Source organism: Amphibalanus amphitrite, unplaced genomic scaffold, assembly GCF_019059575.1.
Source record: "Amphibalanus amphitrite isolate SeventyFive unplaced genomic scaffold, NRLGWU_Aamphi_draft 002079F_arrow, whole genome shotgun sequence".
NCBI classification, from domain to species: Eukaryota; Metazoa; Arthropoda; class Thecostraca; order Balanomorpha; family Balanidae; genus Amphibalanus; species Amphibalanus amphitrite.
The window spans coordinates 19,338-40,925 of NW_024883572.1; the positions used below are offsets into that span (position 1 = coordinate 19,338).

The 21,588-nt window shown below is 53.7% G+C and overlaps 1 protein-coding gene across 1 annotated transcript in view; it reads left to right on the forward strand.

Moving 5' to 3' along the window:
- The window catches only part of LOC122376276 (flocculation protein FLO11-like), a gene marked incomplete at its 3' end in the record, with an annotated part of 55,674 nt that overhangs the window by 9,008 nt on the left and 25,078 nt on the right, over nt 1–21,588 (forward strand). The window contains exons 2-3 of the mRNA XM_043356075.1: nt 222–1,772; nt 7,552–7,653. Coding sequence (XP_043212010.1) covers nt 231–1,772; nt 7,552–7,653 — 1,644 coding nt within the window. The remainder of the gene's footprint in view (nt 1–221; nt 1,773–7,551; nt 7,654–21,588) is intronic.

The window sequence follows — 21,588 nt, forward strand, 5'->3', positions numbered from 1 at the left end:
TTGATTAAAAAATGTATGAACACTTGGAAGAGATGATAGATTATATTTGGACGTTTGTTAAGCACTCAATGCATGCTGGGGGTGTGGCCAGTTGATGGGCTTAAAATGTCCTTAGACATTACCAATTGGTCGTAGGGACGTTGCGAGTCATAAAACACAAACATGAATGATAGCACAACGTCCCCTTCTCTGGTGCTGACTCCTCTCTCCCCCTGTTTCAGAGGTGCACCATGGATCGGTCGGACGGGCCGTCCTCACCGCTGGGCGCTGACGGCGCGCTGCTGACGCCGCCTCTCAGCTCAGACACCAGCCTGCAGGAGCTGATTGAGGCTGAGCTGCGCACCCGGCGCGCCACAGAGCCGGAGCACACCGAGCACACCGAGCACACGGAGCACATGGAGTTCTCTGAGCACACCGAGCCGGCTGTGGTACCCGGACTGAAGGCCCGTCTCGCCGCCGACCAGCCGGAGAGTTTGCTGCTGCTGGAGACGAACGGAGGGGAGGTGTCGGATGAGGAGGGGGACCACGAGGTGACCCGGGTCACTGAGGTCAGCCGACAGACGGCCGGAGAGGCGGCCGAGAGCCGACTGACGACACAGGTCACCAAGGTCACCGGAGAGGCGTCCGAGGTCACCACTGAGGTCACGGAGAAGCTGACTCAGCAGGTGTCGGAGCAGAGCTCAGAGCACCTGGTGGAGGAGTTCACTCAGCAAACCACACAGCAACTGTCTGAGAATGCGTCGGAATACGCGAGCGAACAAGTCACCAGACATGTCACCGAACAAGTCAGCGAACAGGTCTCCGAGCAGGTCTCCGAGCAGGTCACCGAGCAGGTCACCGAGCAGGTCACGCAACAGGTCACCGAACAGGCCTCGCAACAGGTTACTGAGCAGGTCACCAGTCAGACGACCAGCCAGGTGACTGAACAGCTCACAGAGCACATGTCCGAGGCTCGGGAGGTGTCTCGCAGCTCGTCCGAGACATCTGAGAAGGTAAGGGAGGTGTCGCGCCGTTCGTCTGAGGTCTCAGGGGAGCTCAGGGAGGTGTCTCGCAGCTCGTCTGAGGTCTCAGGGGAGCTCAGGGAGGTGTCGCGCCGTTCGTCTGCCACCTCGGAGGAGCACAAAGAGATCAGAGAGGCATCGCGCCGTTCGTCTGAGACGTCTGGAGAGCTCCGGGAGGTCAAAGAAGTGTCTCTCCGCTCGTCTGATATCTCTGAGGAGCTTCCTGTCGAGCCTGCCGCCGCCGCCGCCGCCCCGTCTGTCGACACTGCCGACACGGCCTCAGTGCACAGCAGCGGCAGCAGCCGGCGCTCCTCGGCCGTCTCCGACCGGGCCGGGTCGCCGCTGCCGAGCGGTCGGGACGAGCCGGGTCTGACCGGCGCCGGGGAGGAGATGAGCTCACCTCCGCCGGTGGAGGAGGAGGCGGTGGTGGAGGATCAGGTGGAGGGGGAGGAGAAGAGGGAGGTACTGGCTGAGGTGGAGGGGCTGGAGGATAAGCCGGAGGCCGTGGAGACGGTGGAGACTGAGGAACAGCCAGCTCCCAGCGCTGGGGATAGCGAGCCCCTCCGCAGCCGCACCCTGTCCGAGCAAGGTGATCGCCTCAGTGACCGAGCCAGCAGCCCGCCGGCTCCGGAGAGCACAGAGCTACCGGCGACGGACGACCCCGTCACTGTGACAGCTGATAATGACGTCACCGCACCGGCGACCACAGATGACGTCATCGAGGGCGTCACCGAGGCGTCCAAGGTGACCGATGAGGACAGCGACGAAGGGGTAAGTGGAGCGAGGGGATTAGATTATCTGCTGTTAGCCATTGGTCTATTATACACGCTGTAAGCCGTATTTATGGGTTCTGAATGATTATCTCGAAGTTCAGTCCGTTGTATCGAAGGAATGTTTGTTTATTGGGGTTTCCTGCTAGTTTTCCTATTACTGTTTCTCCCTGTATTATTCCCCCTGTCGAATCAGATATGGAAATGGTGTGTTGGTGAATAGAAACCGGGACAAGTTTCAGTTGAAAATGACGTCAGTCGAATAAGTCGGGAACGAAATTCCCCGGCCTTAGGACTAAAAATAATTAAGGTATTCCTAATCCGGAGAAAGCGTCATGGAGCTCTGCTCAGCCGCAGTCGTTTTTCATCCCGTAAATGGAAGTGAATTTATGTAACCTCGCTGTTTCCCTGACGGACCGTCCTGTCTGCACGGTGTACCGTCCTGTCCGTTGTCACGCGGCCCTCGTACTACCCGCTGTTTCGGTCGTCTCTTTATTGTTGCTCGCCTTGCCAAGAGCTCAGCGTGATATCACGGATCAGAACGTTAGGTTAAACCGTTAACCTATAATCTCGGTGCATGTGAGCGTGTGAAAAATGATTGAAGGGGGTGGGCCGCCGGTATTCGCTAACCCTCGCTTCCTTCATATTTTCCTTTATCATTCTCCTGGTTTCAAAAAGAAGGAAGGAACATAGTCGGGATGGGGACTTGAAGCCGCTGTATTACTGCATGGCCCACAAACAACTGATCAAACAACTGTGCGAATGATATATCAATGGGACGAATTCATCGAGGTCGTGCGGGCGGGGGATGCTAGTGACCTACCTGTGGGGCGGCATTACCATACTGCGGGCTGGTGATGAATATTAGGCATTCACCTCGTGACAGTCGAGTTAAACCGTGAAGCACCTGACAGACATCTTCATTTGGTCTGCTTTTTCTTGTCCAATTTCCATTCAGGCCTTGAAGACTCTGATGATAACACACCAGTCACCAGATGATATGGTTCATGGTATATTCAGTTGTTGCTGGGAATACCATCCTCGCTCATCATCTCATGTCTTGTATCTGATACGTCGCCGGTTCCGGCGCCAGTCAGTCATAAAACCCTCCCTCTCTGTCATTACTCTTTACCATTAGCCGGTCGACGGGCGGATTATTTCTATTTGCAAAGGGTCGGGGAGGCGCGGTGCGTCTGTGCTGTGTTTTATCGCCCAGTCCGGCCATTGTCCGGCCGGATGTGTGCCTCAATCTGCCAGTCGTGCCTCTGCCTATCTGCGTTATGACTCTCCTGTCGGTCTGCATTATGGCTGCATGTTTGTTTGTCAGCGTTATGACTGTATAATGTATATCCGCATGTCGGTGTGGGGACTGTCTTCCTGTTGGTCTGCGTTATGGCTGGCCAATGGCCATGTCTGTATGTCTATTTGTCGGTGTACTGTTAAAGCTGTCTGCCTGTCGGGCTACATTACGACTGTGTGTCCGTCTGCGCTATGACGGTATGTCCGTTTGTTAGTGGAGGATGTGTGTGCCTGACTGTCGGCATTACGGCTGTCTGCGGCTACCGCCTGCTATCTGGCCTTCGCTCGCCATCGCCGCCATCGACCCCTATCGATGGTGGTCAATGGTGGAGATGGTGGTAAGGTAACGGGTCAAGGGCAAGGCAATGCTTGTTTACCTACTTGTGGAAGGAGATGCGAGGCATTGTCATAGATGCGAGCCTTTCGTGGCTAAGAATGCTACCTGTTGGTCACACAGGCCTTGGTTCTGGGCGAAATATGTTAATTGTTTCGGACCACTGGCCATTGTATTTACAAGGTCTCAGTATCATCCGGTCGATTGGCGACCGAATTCCGTCCAATCATCCGACCTTCGAGAATTGCTCATCGAACCAAGAGGTGAATGTAATGGCAGGTGGCGGCCTACTGTGTGAGTGTGCCACTCACCACTCAGCGTCGATGCTGGAGACTTGTATGCCGACCTATCTGAAGAGGCGTCAACATACTGCCGTGCTCAGATGAGTGGAGTCTTACCTGCGCAGCCTGTCCAGGTCACGCCAACGCAGCTGAGCTGGGACTTACCAGCTGTCAAGAGTGTCATGGAACTTTCGAGCTCCCAGAGGTGCTTGGGCTTTGAGCTCTGAGGGCTGTTGAGATATGCTGCAGCACGCTCCACCTGTGGCTGTCGCAGCTGGAATAGCCAGACAGGAGCCAGCTTCCAACCGAGCTGCCACTGGTTGAAGGCTATTGAGTGCTATGCGTCGACACGTTCCGCCAGCTGCGGTCGGGTGTGGTATTAGTGGACGGTTGCTGGGCCCCTCCTCTCCGCGGGGTCACACGGCGGTCCAGGCGTGTCTCTGACCTGAGCGGTGCACTGGGGCCTCTGACCGGCCGCTGGCTATCCACCGCTCAGCAGCAGTCTTCGGAACGACTAGACGGTGAACAGTTACCATGGGAAGGCATGTAACGGAGCTCTTCCCAATCGGTTCACCAGGAGCCTGATCAAACCGAACAAAAACGGTAATTTGTGGCCCTTCCAGGCAGCCGAACATTGATGAATCGTGCCTCAGTTCCCATCACCGGTGTATGGAACGCCGGGTGGCGCCGCGATTAAAAACACCAGACTTAACTATCCTATCACCGTCTTCTTCAGTGGCCATAGCCGTCTTCTTCGGCTAGCTACAGATCTCCGATGTCACTGTAGACTCGCCTGGTGGATAGGAAGGCAGGAAGCACACATTCAGCGTTTTTGAACCACACTATCCAGTATCCATTGCCGATAGCGTTGGCGGATTGTGGTGACAGCTGGCCTTCTATTGCCGACACTGTGTCCCGCGGTCAGTAGAGTCGCGTTGAATCCGACACCGATGCCACCACTATAGTCACCACAGTCTATACTATGCGCACCTTTCGCCACTCTGAGAGAGGCTGGCCTGCTTTCTCCCCGCGGCTGTGGCACGGAGGCCAAGACTCAGACCACGTGCCACGGCAGGCCATGTGTGCGTATCTGCGGGCATGTGTGCGTGTCTGGCGTGAGCGTGCGTGCCCGCTGCCCGGTGTTTGAACTGACCGACCCGCCTCCAACACGGAGTCGACACGCTGATTTGGCTCGGCCGTTACCCCGCAGTAGTTCCACGCTATGGTTCCACGGGCCGGGTCCGGCGGTGGCCATCAGACCGCATTCCTAGAGAGTGTGTCGGCGGGGTGGGGCGGACGGGAGCGGGGTGGGCGGAACTATCGGCACCTGCTTCCGGCCGGCCCGCACTGAACTGCCGCGGGGGACGGGGCCCGCTGTCCTTCCCGCTCGTGCCTGAACCGTTCGGACGAGCAGGGGCTAACGAACAGGGCTGTCAGGGAACGGGAGGTCAGCTGGTGGTGCGCTACCAGATGATCGGTAATCACCCGATGCTAGTTCCGGTGGGTCTGACCGAGTCGGCTCAGCTGTGACGTGACGGAGCGTTACGCGGGTGTGACGGGATATGACGGATCCGTGACGCGGCCCAGAGGACGGGCAGCGGCCGTGACGGACCAGCAGCGCGCGGTGGCGCCGTGGGACCCCCATGGGAAACGGGCCGCTGTGGGCACTCACGGCACCCTCTGACGGACAGCAATGGTCGGCGCTGTTAACGGCCGGACGGTGTTGTTCCCTCGGCCGTCTGTTGTTCTGAGTTGGGCCGCTCTCATCGGAGCGGAGGCTAGCACTGCGGCCGGCGGACATGCAGGAATGTGGTGACTCCAGCAGAGAAGGTGACAGGGTAAAAACAATTCCATCAGGCTGTGGATGCCGACAAACAAACCATCGCCGGTGACTGCGAGGCGTGCCATACTCGGAGCCTCCGTGCGTGCGCAGACAATTTAGTTTGGTATGTTATGCATTTTGTTTTATGTCGGATCGTTGAAGTGCCCAATTTAGTTGAAATATGCTTACAATCCATCTTTTTGAACAAACAAGTCAGCCATATCCTTGGTCGTGGGCCGTGGCTGTGCGTTATTGCCCAAGGGCACATCTAGTTATTTATCAGTGCCTGCTTTACCGTGACCTCGCATCATGAAAGCAGAATCCAGGCCAGGCCATTGTCAAGAGTCATAGACCAACTTTGGACGTCTCATGGTCGGAACGCGTGCCTGCCTGCATTTCCTACCTGACGGCTGTCGTCCATTCAAACAACTACAAGCTACTCAGAACAAGCCTTGAGCGGATGGAATTGTTGCTAACGAGAGGCTCTTACCTACTGCATTTTCCAGAAGGGACCGGTATGGGCTGGCTACTCTCGGCCGTGACCGACGTTGGGGACCGGGTTTACGAACTGCGCGATATAGCGAGATATGACTTATCCTTAGTTCACGACGCCGATTCGTCGTGCTACCTGAGTGCGCAGTGCTCACCGCCACTGGCTACCAATTTACATTGAGATGTGAATACCAGTGGGCACTGCTAAGCCGCGGAGGGTGTATAAGACGTTCGGCGATGACCAGCTGGAAGCAGGAACTGAGGATTGTTTGTCCCGCTGTCTCTGAATACGATTTGTTTCCGGAGACGATCTGTCGGCTATGGTGTGTGCTGCACTCTGTCGCAGTCGGTTACGACACCGGCTGAATATGAGCGAACGCACAGATTTGTCGGGAAGATGAAGGGCGCTCGGGCGGCGCCCCGGAGAGGACAGTGGCAGTGCACCGGCTGACATTCTGACCGCGCGGGGTCGACGTATAAACAGGTTACAACACACTGGGCCGGCGAGTGCGCAGTCCAGTGCAAACGGTGCGGCCGCCTGTTTCTGGGGTGAGTGGGGTTGTCCTGACCGTGTAGGAACTAGGAAGGTCGGAACTAAAGCACGAAGCGGTGAATAATGCGACTAGGTCGGGCTGTCAGAGTGTCTATCATTCGCTGCACGGGTGAATAATGAACCTTGAGTCCACTGGAATATAATGCTTATGACTGAGTCGAACTGATTGTATGAGCACATCGCAGTGTGCTCTGTACGCACATCGTGAATGTATGTGCGGGTGCATACAATGCGGGTGACCTCACTTGCTCTCAAACGTTTGCGCAGTCAGTAGCGGGGTTACGCGGTCTGAGTCGGCACAAAAGTGCCCTTTTCTGTCTATCTGTGTGGTTTGTTTTGACGTATTTTATTTGAAGGAATGTGCTGACAATGCACAACAGGTCTGTATCATCTGTGACCGGTGGGTCCTGTTTGTCGGTCAGTGAGTGAGTGATGCTGGCTGCACGTTACCATTCCTCCCTTCTGATGATTCATGCCTTCGGATACGTATTGAAGGCAAAATACGCTGTTATAGTTTGTTTGCTGGATAGTGAACTGTCAGATCGGTCAATGAATTGTGAACTTGCAAGCCCTTGAACTCCGCGCCGAGCGACAAGCGGTTGGGACGGATGGGCACCGCGGCTAACGATTCCGTGTGAACCATGATGCCGCGAAAGTTATGACCAGGGCGGCACCTGTTTGTGCCCGCCACCCTTTCCACCCTCTCAGCGAATCACCCATTCTGTGTGGCAGTCACTCTTTCCACCCTAACTCAGTAAACCACTGCCGCCTGTGCGACCATCGCCCACCCCAGTAAACCACCCCCTCTGTGTGAACGTCCGACCCATAAATCGCCGCCGTCCTTGGACCGGCTGGCGGCGTTTTTGTCACACCCCTTTCCCGGCGGGCGGTGGGCTCGTCCCGGCTGGCTGTGACTGCCGCGCCGAGCGCCGTGCCTGCCCATTGCCCGGCCGTGACGCGCGCCGTTTTTACACGCCGGCTCGTCTGTGTGACCGACAGGTGGGAGGAGGCTCGGAGCGGCGCGCCGGTGCCAAGGACGCCGCCAAGAAACTCCGCCGAAAGAAGAAATCGGACGGCGCCGACACCGAGACCGGCCTCAGGGTAGGAACACCGCCCCGCGCGCGCCATTCTTTGGCGCCTTTCTGATGTAAAGTAACGCTAACACCCGCCACCGGAGTCCGGTCAGGTCCCGCCTGGGTGGGTGGTGGGCGGAGCGGGGTTTCCTTCTTTCAGGAGCGACCTTTTCAGGTGGTGGGCGTATACGCCGGAGGAGGAGGAGGCTGTACCAGCAGGGCCAATAATTGGCCGCTGATTGACGGCCGTCCACGACAGCCGGCCGAGCGATATAGGGCGGGAGACGGCCGCTCCGAGCCCTGAGTTCTGAAGACAGCTCTGACATAGCTCTACGGAGGACAGAGCTGTGCAGTGTGTAAACATTGTGTTATGCCCGACGCAACTGTGCAACGTCCCCACCGCCACATCTATGATACTCCAAATGTCCGTTCTGCCAAATCTGCTTCGTACGTCCTGTATTTTTAAGTCATGTTCGCCCTTCTGGTCCTCCAAACTTCCCATAGTTCCCTCTTCGTCTTATCAACATTCCCCTGCATCACGCCCTCGCTCACCACAGCTCTCGAGACGCATCGTTCAACAGCTCTCGCAGCTCTCCGTCACTGAGATTGGTCCCGGATAATCCGAGCCGGTCTCCGCCAACCACCGGAGGCTGCCGGTTCAAAGTCCCAGTCGGAACTCAGTGGTCTCACCTGACCGCGTTCGGCTGCCGGTGACCGGATGCCGACGCGATCAGGAAAGCGCCAATCACGGCTCCGTTTTCACGGCTTTCCCTCAAGAAGGGCGTGCCCTTTGACGGTCTATCTCGGACAATGAGGCGTTTAGATCTAGTTATGCACTTTCTCTGTTATTCTACTTTCGATTCGCTATTTATTCAGAGCTTCCCGCAGACAGTAGGTTGTCAGGTGCCGATTATTGTAACATTATTTGTTGTCATCTGCCTCGAGCTGTCAGCATCTCGTCGACTTTTGCTGGCAGTTTGTCCCCAGTCGGACTTCGTCTCAACTACTGGTATGCTGCCTGGCCACCAGGTGGCAGGGAGGTGCGCACTGCGCCGGTGGCACCGAGCTTATGATTCACAATATCGGGGCCTAGTTGCTCAGGTGTTACTTACCGGCATGCCTCAAATTGAAACGCACTCAGCCTGATGGTTTAAGATTGTTACAAGTTGTATCGTTTGCTGTTTGGAATTAAATTGATGGCTGCGTTCAGCAACCGCCCCATCACCACAACCATGCAGATGGGTGGCGCCATCGTAAGAAGCACTGGTTACACGGCGGCCGTGCAGGTGGCGCTGCCATCGAGAAAGGGATTGGCCTAACTGGCGACTGTCGTCGCTCCCATCTGAAGAGGTTAGTTCTCCGCAGATCTAGAGGTCATTTATCCATCAGCAGACTAGGACCTCCCCTTTGTACCCTCGCATCTCTCGCCAAGCTCAAACCACACAGCATCCCTGCGGCCACATTGTACCCTTCCTTGATGGTCCGAGCGGGGCCCGTTACCGTCTCCACCGCAGTCAGTCTGAGCGTCCCGCTGATCCGGTGGGAGCGCCACCGTCCCGGTTCCCACGGCAGTTCATCTCCGCCGACTGACTCTCCAGTAGGCGGTCTGCGACTGGAGCACCTTCGGCGCGGCCCACTGGGAGGCAGTGGCCGTGGCTACTAGCTTCTGTCCGCTCAGGGGAGAGGCTGCCATCTGTGGCCGTATTCACAAGCACGGGTTAAGGGTAGGGGTAGGAGTAATGGGTAACGGGTTATTTTTGTGGCCGTATTCACATTCGAAGTTTACCCCTGATGCTCGCCCGGCGCCACGCAGACGGCGCCACGCAGGCCAGGTGCCGTCTGCTTGGCGCCGGGCGAGCATCAGGGGTAAACTTCGATTGTGAATACGGCCACAAAAATAACCCGTTACCCGTTACTCCTACCCCTACCCTTAACCCGTGATTGTGAATACGGCCACTGGTGGCAGGCTAGACGATAGAGTAGGTGGTCACTGGTCAGTGATCGTAGCCTGCAGACTCGTTCATTCAACTGCTGACGTGCTAACGGGAGCATGCCAGACAGCGCCCGTCAGTCGGGACACTGTATCCTGACGCTTTGATACCTCTTATCGTCCGCTCTGTTTATGGGGAACGTAATTGGCCGTGGAATGGCGAGTGACGGCACCTTCCCGTAATAACGGAAATCAGAGCTCTGGTTTACCTGGGCTTACTATCTTTACAGCTGACATAAAGTTAAATTGATACCTTCGCGATGCCCCTGAATGGAGATGATAGGTGTCTTGTCACATTCGTGTAGTGGTTTAAGTAAACAGGGACACGAGGCCACGGTAATCTATATTATGGCCTGAGGTCAGCTGGTGTCTTCCGTGAGTCGTGACCCAGACTGAGACGGTGCCCATACCGGGACCAGTGGGGTCAGCATTCAGAAGCTGCTTAAACCCTATGAAGATATCACCATATTTATACCGTGACCTGGGTCCAGGCCAGCTTACGCTCATGTCGTGACCTGGGGACATTGTGAAGCCGCGAAGCCGTCAGATACGGCCGATCCCCTGTTTGTTGCCGAGGTACCGTACGGCTTCTGACAAGCTGAGGTGCGTACCGGCCGACCGCGGTCAGGGTCCGACGCCGGAGGGCTTCCTTCAGCAGCATCAGACGGCTTCCCGCAGAGTGCGGTCACGGTTTTTACTGCTCTTACGCTCTGTTCTAGGGTCTCACATTACGCAGCCCTCCCCTCTCCTCTTCTCCAGATAAACAAACCATTATACCTCCTGCGTTCTTATATAATCTACGCCGTTTCCGTTTTCTAGGTCATCCACATATCAACCTCTCCCCACTCACTAGGTGGAGCTAATTCCTCCGCGCCCTCCGACCCTTCCTCACCATCACCGTACCTGTTTGTCTATCACACCCGTCTGCCTCTGGTCTGTTTGTCTGACGGGCCCACTATCACCCGCCCCGACACCGTCCCCCATTAGGTCGACCCCGATCCCCGAGCGGCCCTCCGTTTGTTGCGCCGTACCCGGGGGACCATTCCGGGCCGGTTCACACCACCCCATGATGGGATAACTACGGAGATCTCGGAGATGAGAGAAAGCTGCAGTTATAGCACCACCGGCAGCGGTGCTGGCAGGCGAACGTGATGAGCAGTAGAGGCGCTAACTGAGCCGTATTCTGACCAGTTGAGACGGTGCCGGCCGGGCAGAGAATGCACCTGATCTGTTTTTCGCGGCCTGCGGACTGTCGTTGGTATGCATATGTATAGTCTCGCCAGACTCTAGAGCTTCAGTCATCACTGACTCAATACTGTGTTCTGTGCAGCTTTGTGTAGCTAAGCTCTACATTTGGTGATCTCTAGTGTTTAACAAATCAGATGAGCAGCCATAGATGAAATGCTCGTCATTCTGAAGAAAGGCGGCACTTTGTTTGGCCAGGTGTTGGCTGTCAAACGGTTCGCGTTTTTAACAGGACTCTAAAGAAGGCGATGTTCCACTCACGATTTGTGCCTTATTCACGACTTCGTGAATAGGACGAACACGGGAAACTCGGCCAGTTGACAATGCCGATTGTCCCGCACCGTTCCGCTCATATTCTTTGGAGAGCAGTCGCGTCCCATTGTCATGAACTGGACCCAGTGTTGGGGACTGTGGGATTTGGAACAATTCATCTTCGGAGCCAGGAACTTATTGGAGGCTTGCTAGGATAAATGGCTCGGATATCAAATTCGGTACACGTCATAGCCACATAATAAAAATCGCTACTTTTCTAATATATGCTGACCTGAGCCAATGATTGCGTTGGTTACGATTCAATTATTCATTTTACGTTTATTACCGGGTATGTGAACAGTCACGCTCAGCTCGAGGGCCTATCCTGCAGTGGTTTCAGCTCCACACGAATCCACCCACTGCGTCACACTTGAGATGAGTGTCAGTGTGCCTTTGGGCCCGTCGGTAATAGTGCGTGCGTGTAAATCACACACCGTGACAAACTTTGGGAGCGGGCGAGCCTGCTGTTCACTACAGACCACTGCAGTGGGCAGTTTGACGGCGAGGCGCCGCTCCGTTACCGCAGGCCGGAGAAAAGCCTGGAGAGCCGCCTCTCAGTCAGTGATGGACGGGACCGAGCTGTGACGAAGCTGTCGTGTCGGAGACGGTCCCGACAGCTCGGCCGAGACGACCGTCGGAACGCCCACCGGTCATAAAACAAACGGGAACATTGACCGCGTTTATGCTAATGCGGCGGAGAAAACACCCATCCTGAGACGCTTCATTGCCGACCCGCTGACTAAGTGGACCCCGGACCTTTGTCGCAAGGCGTAATGTATGCAGTTATGGTCGGGGTGCTGTCGATATTACAATTACTGCCGCCCAATGAAAACATTCGGTTTTATTGTTTAGGCGGCTAAACGGTCAAACTTCTATTACCTATTGTCCGTTCGGCTTTTGATTCCAGCGTATCTTACAAATGGCACAGGGATGGTGATAAAACGCATGTTGGTAAGGCGTTGTCGCCATTACAGTTGACTTTTCTTGAGCCAAAGTTTACCGTTTAAAAGCAACCCTCGCCGTTTGGCCCCACATACCAAACACTGCTGGGTGGAGCGTTGTTTGAGGGAGGCTCCACTACAGACCAATTAACTGCCTGACATAATGGGCTGCTCTATCAGATGAGTTTCGCCTCTATCAGCTGCACTGCTGGTCAGGGGTCGGTAGAGCCGTGTAATGTATGAATACTTGCTGCTGCCCCCATATCCAGGACGCCGTATCCGTGTTGCCTGTGCTATGGGTAGTTTGGGTTTCGCAGGAAGTGGGATAAACGGAGCAGCTAGTGTGCTGCGGAATTTATGCATGTCGTTATCCGTGCAGACTCGCTGGGGATTCACTTTGACGGTTGCACGGGCTTGTTGTGAGGTTCCTGCAACTCCGCCGGTCCAGTTCACCCTCCCCGCTATTCGCACAGAGTCTGGGAGACGCCGTCTTTGTTACCGAGGTGTGTCGCTGATGAATGACATGCGCATAGAGCCCGGCATGCCGGCATTTAACCCGCGCCGTGCTGGTGGCCTGAACTTTCCGCCGAGTGCTGGGGGGGGGGCGTTTTCACGCCCCCCCGTCTAACTCGGCTCCTGGGCCACGTAGCGACACGCGGTAAGCGGCAATCGAAAGAGCGTCAAAAATAAGGACGAAAACACTTCGGTCATTTTTTGGGTCAGGTCAAAGGTCAGGTCACCAGAGGTCACCAAAGGTAAAATGTTGACTATTTCAACATTTTGGAAACTGCCAACGGCTATCTCGGGAACCGATAGAGCTACAGCGCCGCGGAAAAGCGCATTGGATAGCCCTTTTACAGACCTTTCTGAGTAATGTTCTCAGATTTGACCTCAGGTCAACGGTTTAGCCTCCAGAGGGCAAAAACTCCAAAAATAGCCGTTTTTACGAAAAACGTTTTTTCGTCAATAACTTTTGACTCATAAGCGCCATGACATTACTTTTGCCAGCATCGTGTTCCTCTCGTCGAGACGCGTCGAATGAACTATTTGTTGACCTTGAAAGGTCATTTTGAAAATTTGACCTCAGGTCAAGGTCATGACCTGACCGAAAAGGGTCATGTTGCATATCAGTCGATCCGTATCGTCGAGCTGAACACATCTGACGTGTTTTCACCGCTCTAGCACGTCTCTATCAAAAGTTATAGCCAAAAAACTGCTGGCGACCGTTCATGACCTGAGATGACCTCAGGGGCACACAGAGGGGTCACAGGTGCATTTTTCCTATTCAGTGTGTCATGTTTACCTATGAACCGATGTTTGAGAGCGTTTTGAACGATATTCGTCCAAAAGAGGCGCATTTCAATTTTCTCCCATTGACTTATAATGGAGAGGTCGCAAAATTGACCTGACCTTAGGTCACAGATATAAAAAATCCGAGATATACATTTTATACATACTGTTACTCATATCAATCGCTGAAAGTTTCAAAGTGATCGTTCAGTCGGTGTAGCTATAGCGAGCCTTTGAACTTTTTCTGAGGTAAGGTCACTTGACGTGACCTGGTGACCTGACCTTGAACGGCCTAGGTCTGAAATTTTCACAACATGTGCGGAAATGATGTAGGAACACGTGTACCAAAAACGGCGGCGCTGCGCGCCGCCGTTTTTGAGATATTCGCGAAAAACCTGAGGGGGGGGCGTAAAAACGCCCCCCCCCAGCACGGCGCGGGTTAAGGCTACGTTGAGGCGGGCTACTATGTCGCTATAGGCTGCTGAATGTAGCACAGATGTGTCCGAGTCGCTGATGGTCAGTTTCGATGTGTTTGTATAATTGTGGTGATGAATATGTGATTGTGTGCGTGTGTCATACTTTCCATTTTGTTTTACCGTATGACGTGACTGAGCGAAAAGCCACCGCTTTGCGTGGACCTCATTCGAATACATCTGAATCTGAATCTGAATCTGAACCAGCAATCGGCGCTCACCAGACCAGACAGTTCGTCATTCCCTCGTCAGGTCCTGTGTTAGCTGTTGTCACCGTCGTGCTAACGCCCGTCCCCGGAGCTCTAATCGGTCTGTTTACTGAGGCGGGCCGCCCCATCCGCGCGGTACCCCGCGGTGTAACCCGGCCCCGTGAACCCTGAGCCGGGACGAACTGACGCGGTGATCTGTATCCATTGAGCAGGCGAGGTGTCAGCACCGGCTGCCGCTCGCCGCGGTGGGCCGGACGGCCGACCAGCCGAGACCGATTCGCTGAATTCGGATCGCCGAAAACGGCACCGATCGCTCGCAGAGGCGGGTCGGATCGCAGCAGGGGTCATCATCGGTCAGTGTCGGTCATTGGAGGTCACTGGAGGTTACCATCGGTCATCGGATGACCTTTCCACAGAGGACACCGGTCGACGGGCGAGACCAATGCGGAATGCCGCTTGTAGTAGAATCCCGGCTCTGACACTTAATGCAACTTTTGTTCTGTTTTATGAGTGTCCTCATGGCCTTTTGACATACGATGTGTGTGACACCTGAGCGTGAGCATCATTGGTGCTGATGGGATGATCCCAGAAAAAGGCACCCGGCCGCAGTGATGATAGTTCAGCCCTAATGACTGGGGACCTAGAGAAAGGCGCAGAGTGTAATTGAAATGGAAAGGGAGAGCTCGTGATAACGTGCGGCGGAACGGGGCCGGGATGCTGACCCCCGCTGGCTCGTTAGTGCATGCGCTGACCGACTGGGGTGTCGGTAGGGACAGGTGATGTGTCGCCACGGGTCTCTGTCGCCGCCTGCTTTGTCTCGCGCCCCGCCCTCTGCTGTCTCCGAGTTCCTAACATGCCGACGGACGCCGATAGGATCTGGATGGGACGCGGCGCCGTGGAGATATCATCTGGTCGCGGTCTGATGGCTGTGTGATACCATTATGGCGAGCTGACCGCACGCCGCCGCTGTTACCGCGCTCCGTCCGTCTGGGGTACGGGGAGGGACGGTCCATGGAGTCGGACTGGGGCCGGCTGTGACCACCGACATTGCCTCAGCGGTCAGGCACGTTGTGTGTCGCTGTTAGAGTGAGTTTGCGAAATCTGTGGATCCGCGGATTTCCTAGGGTATCCGCGAAGTCCCTAGTGGCTCCGCGGATGAACATCAAGTCTAGTATATTCGCGGATAAACGGGCGGGGATCCGCGGATGAACAAGACTCTTCAGGATAACCGCGAACTCCCTGAAGAGTTGACGAGATCCGCGAACCACCCGGGGAATCCGCGGAGTAACGATTCATTCTAGTGAGTTTGCGAAGTTCCTATGCGTTTCGTGCAGCTACCTAGACTAGAATGCATTGGGTAGATCATCTGCGACTTAACCCGCGCCCCGTTGGGGTCTGCCGGAGCAACGCGCCCTGTTGTGGGGGGGGGGGGGGCATTTTGGCCCCCTCCCCCTAAGATCTCGAGAACCACGCAACATAGCAACAAGCCGCAAACAGTGTTGGGTAGCCACGGTGGAGAACCACATTGTGACCCAATTTCATTGACCTAGGTCAAAGCGAGTGAGGTCAGGTCAAATGTCGAATTTTCACCGTTTACAGGCATTTCAAGAAATGTGTTGTAAAATCGAGTAAAATGCATGTCATTGAAAATCATCGATGGGAATTGTTCGTTAAACACATATTTTGCTAGTTGAGGTCACTGATGCCAGGTCAGGTCACTGAGGGTCAGAATATGAAAATATCATATGATGCATGTTTTATGGTCCATTTTACATGACAAATGCGATTATGTGGGTCAGGCAGCCTTTGGGGCCAGTTAAGGTTATGTTCTGGTGAAGTTCAGGTCAAGGTCAGGTCAAATTAGGTCAAATTTAAGCTGATTTTTTTTAAATGGTAATCGATTCGATGCAGCTCGTCACGGGGAGCCTAATGGTGGTCTTTGTTTTGCGCTACGTGGTCTAGAATTGCAAAAAAATTGAGTTAAAAAAATTGACGTCATCAATTTTGAACAGTTTTTTCGCATAGCTTGGCCAAAAAAGGAGATATCGATCTAAAATTTGGTATGGAGATAGAAGAGCGCACGGACTATCATACATATTCCGTTTTTTTCGTAAAATTTTGGGATAATTTTGCGTTTTTCTAAAAAAAAAAGTTTTTTTTTTTTGGGGGGGGGGGTTAAAATCCCACAATTTTAAAAATCTGAGATAACAGTTTTTTAGCGCCGTTTTATTTCTACACAACCACATAAAGAACTTTGAAATTGCTTGGTGACCGTAGCTTTTGTGATGGTTTCAAGATTTCATGTTTTTTGGTCATTTTTGCTCGAACATGACCTCAGTTTGACCTCAATAACTCCTGACCTAAGGTGACGTAAGACTTGAAATTTTGTGTGAAGATGTCAAATTGATGCCCGGGAAGGAACTAAAAATTTGGCATTCAGGATAAACCATAGGGGGGTGGCAAATTGCCTCCCCCAACGGGGCGAGGGCTAACCCTCGCCCGTATTATTGTTTTCTAGGACGCTACCGTGTGCGGGAGGAGGGGTCCGCGGGGGAGGGTTCCGTTGGAACCCTTGCCGTGCGGCCCCTGATCGAGCTAAACCTTTCGCGGAAAAAAAAATAGCTTGCTTTCCGTGGTTACATAGAAGAAGCCAATAATACCCAAACCATACGGCCCCAGGCCAACTGGTATTTGGTTGACATTCCAGGTCGATTCCAAATAGCATAGGGGACATCCTGTCTTTTTAATCGCCTTTGAGACGCAACAGCCAACAACCTCAATTAATGCCAATGCGTGATTAAGTTTTCATTAGTTTGTTTGCAAGTACGCAATGGCTTCAGCCAATTACGGTCAACTTGGGTCAAATAACTATATTCAAAGGCGGGTTGATATGTACGTGTTGGGTTCTTGTATCGAAGTTCAGCATTGCCATTGCCCCTCCAGTCCAAATGTTCCCCAGAATAGATACTGTGGCGCCGGGCTGGAGCGTCTGTATAGGCGCGGTGCTGAACGGTCGAGTAAGGTCGGCTGTGGTAAAAGGGCAAGTTGGGGGGGGGGGGGGGGCAACTGCCCCACCAACTGTACGGGAAGCTTCGTCCCTGGAGAAGAGTGAGCATTACTGTTATCCCGCGCCCTGGTTGGGGTCTGTTTATAACGCGACCTGGTGGGGGGGGGGCTATTTTTTGCCCCCCTCGTATCTCCGAAAATACTGGACGGATCCGCAAAATTCAAACGGCGTTCAAAAGGCCTGTCAAATTTGTCGCAGGAATTAAATTTCATTGACCTCGGGGTCACCGATGACGTCACAGGTCAGGTCAAAGATGAAATGTTTCACCGTTCACGGGTCTTCTAGAGAATGCGTTATAACACCGAGGAAAGCGCATTTTGTCGAGAATCAGCGATAGGGCGTCAGTTGCCTAGTAGATATGTTGCTATTAGAGGTCACTGACAATACCAGGTCAGGCCACAGGTCAGGTCACCAAGGGTCACAGGTCAGGTCACATGAGCCCAACTTTACTAAGGTTGTGTGATGCATGTTTTATGGCCAATTTTTCATTTCCAACTCAATGGTGTTGGTTATAAGACTATCAGGTACGGCTTAGGTCACTTTCTGGTGAAGTGCAGGTCAAGGTCAGGTCAAGGTCAGGCCAAAAAAGGTCAAATTTTAAAGTTGATAGTTTTGCATAAAATGGGTATTGATTCGATGCAGCTCGTCACGGGGAGTCTAATGGTGGTCTTTGTTTTGCGCTACAGGGTCTAGAATTGCTAAAAATTGAGTTTGAAAATTTGACGTCATCAATTTTGAACAGTTTTTTCGCTATAACTTCGCCAAAAAAAGAGGTATCAATCTCAAATTTGGTATGTGGATGGAAGGCAGTAAGGACTATCACATATATTCCGGTTTTTGCGAAATTCAAAAAACTTTTTGGATTTTTCGATTATTATATCCAAAAAAATATTTTTTGATTTTTGGGGGTCAATATCCAAAAATTTCAAAAATCCGAGATAACAGTTTTGTAGCCCTGTTCATTCTACAGCTTTTATGTCTTATCATTTTTCAGTAGTTGCAAAGCTATAGGCCTGACAGCTCTTCCCACGAAACCCTTTTTTGGGTCGAAAACGGCAGAACATGACGTCACTCTGACGTCATTTCCGGCCAACCTATCATAGCCTTTGGAAAAATTTTTGGTCACAATGTGTAAAATTGATGTCCGGGAGGATACTGAAAGTTTGGTGACGATCGGCGCAGCGGTTCTGGAGATATATCGAAAAGTCTGGAGGGGGGGGGGGGGCAAAAAATAGCCCCCCCCCCCACCAGGTCGCGGGTTATGCATACATACTTGCATACATTCACATGATCGCTCAGATGCGCGGTAGCATTTCCAGCTTTCCATTAATGGTTGGGAGAAAAGTAAGCAGACTGGTCGCAGAAGTTCAACCACGCCAAAAATGGCCTACCGTCCATTATTTAATTGCATATTAATATTTGCGAGCGACGTCTAAGCGAGATGAAAGAATAATTCACGAACTCACTAGAATGAATCGGTACCTACTCGGTGAATTCCAACAGCAACTGGGAAAACACCAATACGGGTGAGGGTTAAGTCGCAGACGATCTATCCAATATGCCTTGCATTCTTGTCATAAGATAGCTGCACGAAACGCATAGGAACTTCGCAAACTCACTAGAATGAATCGTTACTCCGTGGATTCCCCGGGTGGTTCGCGGATCTCGTCAACTCTTCAGGGAGTTCGCGGTTATCCTGAAGAGTCTTGTTCATCCGCGGATCCCCGCCCGTTTATCCGCGAATATACTAGACTTGATGTTCATCCGCGGAGCCACTAGGGACTCCGTGGATTCCCTAGGGACTCCGCGGATCCACCGATTTCGCAAACTCACTCTAACATCGCCACCAGCGCCTTCTCGCGGGCTTGGTGGAGTCGTTAGGCCGCATCCTAGCGTGCCGCTGTTCACGAGCCCAGGACACACACACAGCGCAGCCTAACGGCTCACCATCGCGTAGCCTTATCTGCTCTACCCAGGCGCGGAACGAGAGCTAAGATGATCTAAGACGGTCTGACGGTCTGAAGTGGTCGGAGCTGATGTTTTACAATGATCTCCAGACACAATGCCGACCTGACCCGCTAAGTCTATGCTGACCCCGCCCAGTATGAGTTCCTGCCAGCCAAACAACGCCATGGCCAAACAGCGCCTGTGTGGGAGTTAAACGGCCAAACCGTTCACGGAACAGAGCCCGCCTACGGCGCGTGGGCGGCGGCCAGCGGGCGGCTGAAGTCAGTCAGACAGACAGACGGTCGGACAGATAGAGCTAAAAGCTGAGAGCTGTGAGCTGAGGACTGGAATCAAAATAGGGCGTCCCGACACGGATCGACGCAGCCCGGTTGGCTGAATTCAGACAGGCGGACCATCTCAAAGATCAGACAGGGACGACCCGACTCGGCCCATCTCGGCCCTGTCTGACCCAGCCCGGCCCGGTCGCGTGGTTCCTCCCCAGCCAGCTCCTCCAGCTGATCAGTATTCAGGCTGTGTGTTTGGCAGGCACGCGCGGCGCCGAAGCGTCCCGCCCCGGCCAGCTCGTGCCGCTAATGTTTCTCCGGTTTGGTCATGACTGCGCCTCAGTCTGCGCTGTGTTCCCGCGTTGAACGCCGTCCAGTCGGTACCCCGCTGGGACAGACAGCCCTCTTATGGTGAACAGCGCCCGGAGGGCCGTGCCGTGAGGTGGTGGCCGGCCGCTTTCTCTGTCGTGCCCAATGAGTTGTGACGTCGCGGAATATGTGGGTGAATTCTCCGCATGCCAAGACGCGAGTGGACGGAGCGGCGGGTCTGACGAGATGGTCAGGGAGATAGCACGAGCGATGAGCGCTGGGACGCACTCTGACCTCCTTGGGTGACTTTGTTCTCAGTAATTAGTGAAATTACTAGTTAAAGACGTGATGAATTTATGATCTGTCAGCGCTGGTCCCGGCTCCGCCCGTCTACCGATATAAACAGCGACTTCGAAATTCGCAGGCATCGGTAGGATTGTGATTGCAGGATTGCAAAATCCTGATTGCATTCCTTTTTGGTGGATTGCACCTGGATTTGAAATCCATTCCAAAAAACAGGATTTGATTGCGGATTGGACAATGGACATCCTACTTCCAATTTTTGCAATCCAATCCGGATTGTGTTTGATTAGTGCTTTGAAATGGTTTGTTGCGATTGAAAATTATGAGATCGGCTTCATCGGCTTATTGTACTTTGCTATCAAGGGCTTTACATCGAAACTTGAAATAATTCAAACGCTTTTAATTTAAACGCTCAAAATAATATACGCTGATGAACTACATAGGAAGGGCAAAATTACGTATTTGAGGGCGAGTTTTAAAAATATAAAACACTGGTTGGGTAGAGGTTTAAATGTGGGGGTGTTTGAGGCAAAAAAATATTTCCCATAAAATACCTGTGCCTTAGATAGGAATTAGGTACTCGCAAGACTAGGTACCTACTAGAAATGGGTGATTTGGGGATGGAGGCACGGCCGCCCCCCTCCTTCCCCCAGATCCACTAGTGCACATAATAATACAACAGGATTGCAAAAAAAGGATTGCGGATTTGATCACAATCCAAGTGAAAAAAGGGGATTGCGGGTAGGAATGCAATCCACTTCGGCACTAGGAATGTGTATTTGGAATGCAATCCTTTCAAAAAGGATCTTACCGATGCCTGGAAATTTGTGATATGCTTCTGTGTTCAATTAGGAAAAAGTGCTTGCCTTGTTATTCATTTAGTTACGGACCACTAAATTGTTGGTGGATTCGGCGCAGATCGTCGGTGCATTGCGTTCATATTCCGCGTCGCAGTCCTGTGTTTCGCCGACTGGCCGCCAGGGGCGCTGAGGTCGCTGTCGGGCCCGCCGCTCGGCTCCGTCCGGCGGAGACTGGAGAGGGGCAGTCCGGCGCCGCTGGTCTGTCAGCCGGAGCGGACCGTCCGCCGCTCGCCGCCGTGCCTCCGATCCCGCCGTGTGTGACCGAGCACGTGTCACATTGTGTGACACCGAGTGATATCGTGTGACATCGTGTGACCTCGAGTGACCTGAGTGAGCCGACCCGGCGGCGTCGGAGCCATGGCGGCCGCCAGCGGGCTGCTCTCGCCCTCGCTGGTGAAGAACGCGCTGCGCTCCATCTCGGAGGAGCGCGAGCTGTCCTTTGGCGGTCCGGGCCCTCTGGCAGTGCTGCAGGAGGAGCTGGGCGGCTGGCGGACCTCGGCGGCGCCGCCCCCGCCCCCGCCCTCACAGGAGGCCCCCGCCTACCTGCCGCTGGCGGCGAAACGGGTGCGGGAGGCGTGCCGCCGCCGGCCGAGACACGCGGCCACCACCAAGGTCAGCAGGTGACCCGTGGGTCATTTATTGATGACCGCTGCATTTTATACTTTGTTTACTCACTGCATGGCCTTATGAAGCTGTGCAGCAAACAGCCGCACTAACATTATCATGATTCATT